Source organism: Acomys minous (genome assembly GCF_964271855.1).
Source record: "Acomys minous genome assembly, chromosome: 8".
Lineage (NCBI taxonomy): Eukaryota > Metazoa > Chordata > Mammalia > Rodentia > Muridae > Acomys > Acomys minous.
Window position 1 is genome coordinate 46,054,772 of NC_140489.1, and position 10,375 is coordinate 46,065,146.

Here is a 10,375-nt window from a genome sequence, read left to right on the forward strand (position 1 = left end):
TGTATACCAGATACTAACCAAAGTGGTACTTCAACATAAGAGAGGCTTAACTACATAAACAAAGTCAGGAATGAATAGACAATATAATAATGCTTTTCATTAAGTTGAATAATGAAAGAAATATAAACTATATGATAAATCAGAGGAACAGAAAAGTTTATGATATTTGGCATGTCACAGACATCATCTTAAATACTTTAACAATGTTAAAAAAAAAAAAAGGCTGGGCAGTGGTGGCGCACACGTTTAATCCCAGCACTCGAGAGGCAGAGGCAAGTAGATCCCTGTGAGTTCGAGGCCAGCCTGGTCTACAATGGGAGTCCAGGACAGCCAAGGCTACACAGAGAAACCCTGTCTCGAAAAACAAAAAAACAAACAAATAAACAAAAAAAGTAATATGTTAAAATTGGGCATGGCAGCACACTCCACAGGTAGATCTCTGTGAGTTCAAGTCTAGCCTGGTCTACACAGCGATTGCCAGGGCTACATGGTAAGACCCTGTCTCACAACAAACAAACAAGCAAGCAAGATATAAGTATATATGAATGCAAATATTCAGTCCACAGACCCAAAACAAAAGGCAAAGAAAAGCACAGCAACCTTCTATGTGGGAAACTACTGTCAGCCAGGCACACAGCTGTGGACTTGTGATCCCAGCACAAGGGTCAGAGGTCTGTGCTACAGTGTTAGGACAGCCTGGGCTATGAGGCTGTATAAAAAAGCTGAACTCAGGGGCTGGAGAAGTGGCTCAGTGGTTAAGGGCGCCGTCTGCACTTTCATAAGTCTGAGTTCAATTCCCAGCAACCACATGGTGGCTCACAACCATCTATAATATTATCTGATACCCTCTTCTGCAGATAAAGCACTCATATACAATAAATAAAATTAATAAATCTTAAAAAAAAATAAAAACTGAACTAAAAACAAAAACTAAATTAAATCTTATCCAGCTACGTGTGACGTTCTTAAAAGTTAAGAGTCACAGCAATATCATAACTTATACTATTGTATCATTTGTATTTTGTTTTCTGATTAACATTCATACATAAATTCAGGTGTATGTACAAATGAAGTTTGACAAATTATGGCATTTGCCTGTGATTCACTATTTTTGATTCTGAATTGTTCACATACGTACTCTTAAAGGGCCCTTTACTTGGTCATCTTGCACCAACTGTGTTGTGTTATCCTGTTTCAGAAGTACCTGGAAAACAAAACAACCTGCAAATTACTGCTTAAACAATGCATCTATAGTAACCCTGCAGATGCCTCCTCAATACCCTGTGGTTACCTCTGGCGTAACAGTTATTACACTGGCTTATATTTATGTTTATTCTCTTTCTCATTAACTATGAGCTCCTTGAGGGCTGCAGCCCTCTTTCATTACTATTTCCCTTGTAGTTAGCAAGTGTCAGTGTGTATTATAGCTATTTAATAACTGCTCGCCAAATGAACAAACTATAGATTTATAATCCAGCGATACCATAAAAATGTAAAACTGCTTCTAGTGCACGTATTCAACGCATGAAAGGTTTTAATTGTCACAAAAGTATTTTTTAAAACCTTCAATTTTTATGTCTACTCAAAAACAGAGCTCTTGTGGTCCTTAAGCCTCATGAGGCTGCTTGTGGTGGTGCACACCTTTAATTCCAGCACTTGGCAGGCAGAGAAAGGCCAGCCTGGTCTACACTGTGAGTTCCAAGACACTCAAAGTTACATAGAGACCCTGTCTCAAAAGCAAAACAAAACAAGCACCACAGAGTCTTATGATAATTAGAAGCAATTCAGTTACAATGAAGCACCCTCTCTAACGTTCTCGCTCCTTCCCTTCTACCACACATAGCAGGAAATGTCAGAGAACAGGAACTCAAATTCTAGGTAACGAGGGTGTAAGACAGCCTAAAACAATGACTGTATTATTTTAAATAAGCAACAACTATATATATATATATATGAGAGACTAACACTGTCAATGAATCTCAAATATTCAGAGGTCCAATTTTATAGTTTACAAAGTCAAAAGGCTACATGCAATAAAGAAGATAAAAATGTCAAAATTGCATCCTAACAGTCAAGTTTCACTAGCAGATCCACACCTGAGTCTGCTTACTGTATGAGTCGAGGTCGCTGAGACCAAGAACTCCTAAACCTTAATTGTATTTGAAAAGCTTGCTAATTTACTCCCAGAGGTTTTCACTCATAATCTTTGAGATATACTCCTGAGGAGCTTCATTTTCAGCAAATTCCTATGTGGGGCTAATGCTCTTGGCCTGGGAACCACAATTTGAGAACCAATGGTCTAGCTCATTCATTCATTCATTTATTCATTCACCCATTCAGCAAACTGAGTGACCACTAGCTATGAAGCACTACTATAAATATCAGGGATGAAAACTCCTTCTCGTGGAATTTAACACTGATTTAAAAAAAACAAACAAACAAAAAAAAACCAGATATGATCCGGGCAGTGGTGGCACTTTAATCCTAGCACTCAACGAAGCAGAGGCAGGTGGATCGCTGTGAGTTCAAGGCCAGGCTGGACTACAAAACAGCCAAGGCTACACAGAGAAACCCTGTCTTGAAAAAACAAAACAAAACAAAACAAGAAAAAAAAAAAAGAAGACGAAAGAAAGAAAATCAATATGTAACTGAATAGAGCATGTTTCAAACTGTAGAAACGTGATTACAATAGTAGCAATGATGCTATGACAGGCACAACAAAATATGGACACCTGTAGGAAATATTTGGAGTGTTAACAAAGACTTTCATAAATTATACTTTATGGCTCTATAATGTTCAAGTTATTTATACACATTAAGATATTCTTGTACCTATGTTACGAGAGTACGTGCAACAACAGACAAGGGCTAGCTAGGCTGTTGCTCAGCATGAATGAAGCTGCGTTCTGTCCTCAGTGCCATAAAAACCAGGCGTGGTGTCTCATTCTAGGACTTGGGAGGGGAGGAGGCAAGAGGACCAAGTTCAAAGTCATTCTCAAATAATACTGAGTTTGAGGCCATCTTGGGCTACATAGAAAATAAACAAACAACAACCAAAAAACAAACCAAACCAACCAACCAAACAAGAACCAGATTATGTTAGCAGATTTCTGAAACGTTGTGGGTATCTACCCACCTGACTTTTTCTCTATTTCCAAATTCTATAAAAATGTATTAACTTTAACTTTGTTTTCCTGGTCTTAAAAATCAAATGTCTTTGCCAGGCATAGTGGCTCACATCTGTAATCCTAACACTCAGGAGGCAAAGGCAGGATGGTCACCAGAAACTGTCTGAAAAAGATACACACACACACACACACACCCCTGAACTCAATGAATCATTTTTAATGTTATCTTGAAAACGTTAATTTGTTGTATTGTTCTTCCTAATCTCAGAAACTGTCATTATCTGATTAAGGAAGGGGAGACACCAAATTATAGCCCATGTACACTGCCATTAACAGGAAAGGTCCGAATCGCACAAGCATCACACCTTGGTGTCTCCACAAAAGCATTCTGGATTCCTCTCTCAGCTTGAGTTCTTTGTGTTTCAATTTTTACAACACTTTCTAAGTGTAGTACACAATGACACTTGCTGGCAGCACCGATTCAATAGCGAGACTGATAATGTACGTCTTTCCCTCTGGGCCACCACAGACTACAATCTCTTCAATGCACCTAAAGAAACTGTTGCAGGACAGAAGTGACTCTCCTTACAACCCAGCCTTTTGTCACTTGCAGTATACCAGGGAAATCTGTTTGCTTTCTAAGAGATAAAAAAAACAAAAAAAACCTGGGTTGTCTTAAAAGTCTGTAAGCAAAGCTGGAGAGATGGCTCAGCGGTTAAGAGCACTGGCTCCTCTTCCAGAGGTCCTGAGTTCAATTCCCAGCAACCACATGGTGGCTCACAACCATCTATACCCTCTAATGCCCTCCTCCTGGTGCGCAGGCATACATGTAGACAGAGCACTCACATAAAACAAATAAAATCCTTAAAAAATAAAAAATAAAAAAGCACTGTCTATTCTTCCAAAGGTCCTAAGTTCAATCCCCAACAACCACATGGTAGTTCATAACCATTTACAATGACATCTGGTGCCCTCTTCTGACATGCAGGCATACATGCAGAAAAACATTTTATATATATATATATATATATATATATATATATATATATATATATGTATATGTATATGTATATGTATATATACACACACACACACATATATATTAAATCTTTAAAATAAATAAATCTTTAAAAAAAAAGTCTGTAAGCATCTCACCTTAACTTTCACCAGCCTTTTCACAGTCTTGATCTTTGCCTCACAGAAGGCCCCTCGGTACTTGGCACTGACATCCGTCCCCACTGTCAGGTAGGCAGGTTCATCTGCCGCCTGAGGAAAGAAGATAAACTCTGAACAACACAGTTCTTCTGTTGTCCTTCATCCTACCTCTACCAGTATCAAAAGGCTCTACATTCAAAGCCACAAGGACAGGGCCACACGTGGTGGCCTTTCATCCCAGCACTCAGGAGGCAGAGGCAGGTGGATCTCTGTGGGTTTGAGGCCAGCCTAGTCCACAAAAGTGAGTCAAGGATAGCCAGGGCTGCAGGGAAACCCTGTCTCAAAAAACAAAACATAACAAAATAAATAAATAAATAAAACAGTCACAAGGACATTAAAATTATTTGCTTAATAACAGTGATAATTTAGAAAGTACTCCTAAAGTAAACACCTTAACACTATTTCAGTTTATACTCATTTCCTGATGCCATAAAAGTTATAACTGGAAACTGCCAGCAGGAAAAAAAAAATGAATTTTTCTTTTTCAGATACAACATGTTTTAAGAAACTCTACAATTAGCCAGACGTGGTGGTTAATCCTAGCAATCAAGGAGGCAGAGGAAGGTGGATCTCTGTGAGTTCAAAGCCAACAGATCTAAAAGTCTAGGACAGCCAGGGCTATTAAACAGAGAAACCCTGTCTCTTAAAACCTAAACAAACAAACAAAACAAAACAAAACAACAACAACAACCAAAACTACAACTTACTATACATGAAATAGAAAGATAAAAAAGAGGAAATGTATTTATATTAAATGTCTCCTAAATTTTGTTACTTTGGGGCCTCCAGTTAATTGTTTTCTAGTTTAAAAAGAAATATTGCTATAAAGTTAATATTGGCAATAAATAATCAAACGTTTAGTGAGACAGATTATGAACGAAGGCAACAAAATTTTTTGTGTGTTTTGAGTTTCTGAGACAAGGTGCAAGCTGTCTCTGCTTCCTAAATGCTGGGGTTACAGGCCAGGGCCACCAACAATGGCTACGGCATTATCTTTTGATACAATGTATCTCTACAGACAAGAAACCAAGTAAACTTGAAAGGCTTAAGTCTAAATTCAACTGATGAAACTGATAGCTAAAAACTGCAGGCAAATCTAATTTACAACATTAATCTTCTCAATATACTTCTAAAAGTTTTTTACTAGGAAATGTTGGCTTACAGGAAATAGTCATGATCAGAATTACACATTGAAATATGTAAGAAACTTCCACTTACAATTCATTCTAATCTTGACAGTAACACATGATTGCTCTCGGTCATTTTACCTATTTCAAAAGCTGTATGCATTCAAACACTTCAACTAAACAATGTAAGTGCAAAGACATAAATGTATACTTTAGCTAAATATTTTTAAGTAGGAAATAATTTTTCATCTTCCCAAGTAATGTTAAAAGGAGTTTTCACTCCAAACTAAGGAAACAAGAGGAAGTTTGATAATTTCATAAAGTAATATACTTAAACAGAGTCTGGTGTGGTGGTGCGAGCCTGCCCTCCCAGCACTTGGAAAGCAGCAGGAAGACCAAGTAGTTCACGGCTGACCTTGAACTACTACATAGCGAGTTCCAGGCCAACCTGGGCTATAGGATACTGTCTCAACAAGGGAAACAAAAGTATTAATTCGCTATAAATTACATACACACACACACACACACACACACACACCCCACAACAGTAAATACAACACAGATCATGTACTTTGAAATGTCAGACCACTTAAAAAGAAAAGAAAATGAGAAGAAATACTTTTTACTAAGTATCTGGCCAGAAACAAACAAGGGCTACAGTATCCTAAGGCATTCTGACGAATGTTATGAAAGCTTCCTTTCCTTCTAAACACACAGCTTGTGACGTTTGTAAGACTAGGAAGTTTCAAAAAGTACACAAAATACTTGTATGTCTTAAGATATAAATTATGAAAACTGAACTAAGCAACCTAAATCGTCATCACCTCAGTTTACTTTATCCCAAGAAGAAATAATACTCAAAACTATCTCCCTTCCTGAAGTTACACATCATTTCTTTTAGAAAACAGCATTGGTAGTGAAAAGGGGGAAGTATATATATTTTAAGAAAACAAAAACAAAACTAAACACCAAATCTTTCCAAAAACTAAATAAAGCAAGACAAAAGCTTTACTTCTTCAACGGTGCACACAGAAGTGTTTGAAAATCGAAAGGCTGCACCGACCTTTCCAAAGTGCAACTGTAAGTTAAAGCAGAACTGCCTGTATTTACACTAACACACACACACACACACACACACACACCCCTACCTACCTCACCCATTCACACGTCACTTTCCTGAAAGTGCTTCATAGTAAAGAAATCAATTTTGAGTAACAAAAAGCTGCCATTCCACAACTGCAGGCTCCGGACTGGCAGCGTCCATGGGACAGGGCAACGAAGAAGAGTTAGCCGCACTTACCTTCATCTTGACTGGTGACCTGTGGGGTTCCAGCTTCCACGAGTTCTATCCCTGGGCGCTAGAGCCCAGTGGAAGGGAAAGAGAGACAGAGGATCAGTCCAAGGCGGGGTGCGACGGGGAAAGAAAGTAAACAAATGCAGGCGGGGAGGGGCCGAGCGCCGCGAGCCCCCAGGGTCCGCGTCGGGCATCCACAGCGCCGTAGACAGTGAGCGGAGCCCCCCGCGCGCCAAAGGGCAGCGCGTTCCGCCCCTGAGCGGTCGGACGGCCCACCGCGCCCCCGCCTCGCCGGCCACTCGGAGCTCTGCGCCCGGGCTTCGCGGGTCCGCGCCCCGCCGGGCCCCGACACTAGCGCGCGCCCCGCCTCCGCCGCTCGGCCCCCTTGGCCCGCCCCGGCCCGGCCCGCGGCGGCGGCAGCGGCGGCGGTGGCAACGGAGTGTCACGGCGCCATTGCTCTCCTGCCTCCGCTCTGCACCATGTCAGGAAGGAGAAGCGCTCCTTCACCCGGGGGGCAGGGGCGGCGGCCTGCGGCGGCGGCGGCGGCGGCCGGCGTGCACGGGGGGGACCCGGCGGGGGAGGCGCGGGGCGGGGAGGCGGCAGGACAGGGTGTGGGAGGGGAGCGAGCCGCACCGCCGCAGCGGCCGCCTCCTCCCGCGCCCGCCTCAACTTTTTGTAGAGCCCGGAGAGGCGCGGGGAGCCCCCCCTCCCGAACCCCGCGGTCCTGCCGCTAGTCCCCTCCGAAGACGCGCAGCGGAGTTGGGGGCCGGCTCCCCCCCCCACCCCCCGCGGCAGCCCGCTCCTCCCGAGCAAACTTAGCGGCGCGGCCAGCCCCACAGCCATTTTCCCGGAGAGGCGACCGTGCCCGCAGTTGCCGCCGCGGCTCCGGGACGCGATCGCTGCCCGGCGCCCGGGGGCACAGCCCGCCCTGCGTCCCCCTCCCCTCTTGCGGAGCTCCCAACTGCACCGGGACCCCATCACGGCAGCAGCTGCTCCCGCCGCTTCGCCCATTCAGCGGCCCCCGCTGTCCCGCTGTCCCGCTGCCCACCTACCGACTGCGGGTGCAGAGCGCTGTCAGCTCTCCAGTCCGCCGCCCCACTGACCGCCGTGGGCCCCCGTCCGGGCAGCACCGCTCCCGGCCGCAGCGGCAGTTCCTGCGCCGGGTTCCCCCACTCGCCCCGATTTACTGCCACAATCCACCAAATAACAAGCTGTTGAGCAGACTCGCTTCTACACGAACTCCCATTGGCCGGCCATGACGCCGAACAGCTTCGGATTGGGGCTCGCTGTCTGCCTTTCTCATTGGATGTGGCTGTGAAACTTCCATGATTGGTGCGGAAACCAGCAGGTAGGAAATCCCCCACTTGTGATTGGCCGGACCCGAAGGCCCACGTTATTGGAGGACGGGGGAGGGGGGGGTTGAGTAAGAGAGCCCAAAAAAGTGATTGGAGGAGCGGACTCCGGATGTGCTTGGCTGAGCACTGATTGGAGAGCGGAGGGGTCAGGAAGAGCAGTTCCGCACGGGGATTGGGCGGCGGCGTGTCCCATGGAAACCGAATCCAGAACTGCGGCCAGGGTTTTGCACGGGGGCGGAGCCGGGTCTTCCCCAGGCGCCTGCGCTCAACCGGTTTCCCGGCGCCATTTTGTCCCGGCGGCAGCAGCCGCATCTCTCATCCCATTTTCTGTGTCTGGAGGGAAGGGAGCGGAGTCTCTCCGGTAGGTTTGTTTCTGCGCGGCACCGGCTTACCATTCGCTCGAGGACAACGCTTAGCGAGGGGTGGCGCAGTGGCGGAGTCGGCCGAGATGCCTGTTGAAAGCTCCGGGTACCGGGTGGCCTCGGGGTGGCGCAGCTGTCTGAGCACCGGAAGCGAGGGCAGCCATGGAGCAGCTGTCCGGCGGCAAAGCGTGGATAGGGGGCGGGGGAAGGGGGGTGGGGAGGTGGCTGTGAGGAAGGGGGCGAGGCCGGGGAGGGGGCGCACGTGTAGCTTACTGAGGCTCTCCTGATGGAGAACTTTGACAGACACCGTTCCTCTCGGAACAACCTTTTCTCCCCCTTGAAATGCGTTTCGGAAACTGACTTGCTGTCCAAGACGCCAGGGGACTTAAGGTGGCAGCCTCCTTCGTTAAGGCGGAGGAGGTGTGGCTTCTAGAAGCGTCTTGCGTGGGGAGAAGAGGTATTTCCTCCAACTGTGAAACTATGAGGAAGCATGGAAGCTCTGGCTGTACCTGCCAGGACAGACGCTGCTGCCACTGTGACCTTAGACAAGCGCCTCTTGTCACTGCCTGAAGCCTATGCTGTGTGGTTTTGTTTTGTTTTGTTTTGTTTTTTTGATTTTCAAAGAAAGTGGTTGTGGTTCTGGAAGGACCGAAAATTTCTTGGATGAAAGGATTCTCCCGATCGGGTAGACCAGTCGTTAGCACCTTGCCTTGTTAAATGAGACAAAAACTAATTATTAAGATTGTCAAGTGTCTTGCCAGTTCTACTAAGTCGAAACTATTTGCTTTCAGTCTTACTGCTTGGTTTTAGTAATGCTCAAAACTAGAAAAGAGTTGAGTACACAATTCACCAGAGATTTTCGTTTGTTATTTTAGAGTTGTGCTGAAGAAAACAGACAACCCCCCCTCCCTTGACAACCCAAAGTATCACAGAGGTGAGTCCTAATGTCTGTTGATATGGTGTGAATCGGGGCAGGTGTGTGCAGGGAGGTTTTCTGTGGACCTCAGCTAAATACTAGGCTGTGGGAGTGGTTGTTGAAAGGTGTTTTGTTCAGGCTTTCAAATGAGTCAGTTTAATTAGCTTCCTGGTATTATTCCTGGAAAAAAAAATCCCCCAACAAGGGCATCGTCTGTATTTAAGTTCACCTATTTGGAGTGTTCTTCTTTCTAGACTTTGGAGACAGGATTTTGCTAATTCAAGATGGTCTGACCTTGTCCTGGCTTTCAAGTGTGAAGGTAGCCAAGGATGACCTTGAGCTCACGTCCCTGCCTCAGCGTCATAACACCACCCTGTCCAGCTTTTCCATCTGAACTTTTAGACGCTCAATGTCATAAGTCAGAATCTGAATATATTCATGATTTGACACCCCCCCCCCATTCTGATTTAAAAGCCTGTTGGGAAAGGTCAGTCTGATTAGTGAGTGCTTAGGATTGAAGACTTTTTGTTTTCTGTTGTCATTTTATATTTTAAGAGAAGTGAGGGCAGGCATGGTTGTGCATGCCTATAATCCCAGCACTCCAGAAATGGGGGTAGGTGACTCTCTGTAAGTTTGAGGCCAGCCTAGTCTACGAAGCAAGTCCAGGACAGCCAGGGCTACACAGAGAAACCCTGTTAGGGGTGGGCATGGGGTGTCAAGTTTTAGACATACATAATTAATGCCAGCGTACATTGGAAAATTAATGAAAAATCAAACAAAAATCTCTTGCAATCTGTCTGCCAAAGTATAATAAAGTTTATTCTGTACTCACAAGATTCACAACGCCTTTTTTTTTTTATTAATAATTTGTTTACTTTAGATCTTGGTCATAGTCCCACTCTCCCTCCCTCTCCCCTACCCCGCTTCCCCTATTCCTCACAAAAAGAGATTTCCCCTCCTACTATCTGTCCCAGCTCA

At 45.0% G+C, this 10,375-nt stretch overlaps 2 protein-coding genes across 2 annotated transcripts in view; one reads left to right on the plus strand and one right to left on the minus strand.

The window, feature by feature from the left end:
* ARID4A (AT-rich interaction domain 4A) overlaps nt 1–8,037 on the minus strand; it is a 75,967-nt gene extending 67,930 nt beyond the window's left edge. The window contains exons 1-4 of the mRNA XM_084792333.1: nt 7,817–8,037; nt 6,771–6,828; nt 4,284–4,394; nt 1,139–1,204 (exon numbers count right to left, since the gene is read on the minus strand). Coding sequence (XP_084648459.1) covers nt 1,139–1,204; nt 4,284–4,394; nt 6,771–6,776 — 183 coding nt within the window. The 5' untranslated portion in view covers nt 6,777–6,828; nt 7,817–8,037. The remainder of the gene's footprint in view (nt 1–1,138; nt 1,205–4,283; nt 4,395–6,770; nt 6,829–7,816) is intronic.
* A 168-nt stretch (nt 8,038–8,205) lies between these two features.
* LOC311603309 (uncharacterized protein) lies at nt 8,206–10,240 on the plus strand. The gene is made up of 3 exons (XM_084792341.1): nt 8,206–8,480; nt 9,357–9,415; nt 9,652–10,240. The coding sequence occupies exons 1-3, from the start codon at nt 8,311–8,313 to the stop codon at nt 9,789–9,791; spliced, it is 369 nt and encodes a 122-aa protein (XP_084648467.1). The 5' UTR covers nt 8,206–8,310; the 3' UTR covers nt 9,792–10,240.
* The last annotated feature ends 135 nt before the right edge of the window (nt 10,241–10,375 follow it).

What these genes read in the sequence shown, in the direction of transcription:
- LOC311603309 (XM_084792341.1), top strand. Translation starts at nt 8,311, where the DNA reads ATGGAAACCGAATCCAGAACTGCGGCCAGGGTTTTGCACGGGGGCGGA. An exon ending in AAGGGAGCGGAGTCTCTCCG is followed by an intron (nt 8,481 to 9,356) that starts GTAGGTTTGTTT and finishes TTGTTATTTTAG; the next exon opens with AGTTGTGCTGAAGAAAACAG. An exon ending in CAACCCAAAGTATCACAGAG is followed by an intron (nt 9,416 to 9,651) that starts GTGAGTCCTAAT and finishes TCTTCTTTCTAG; the next exon opens with ACTTTGGAGACAGGATTTTG.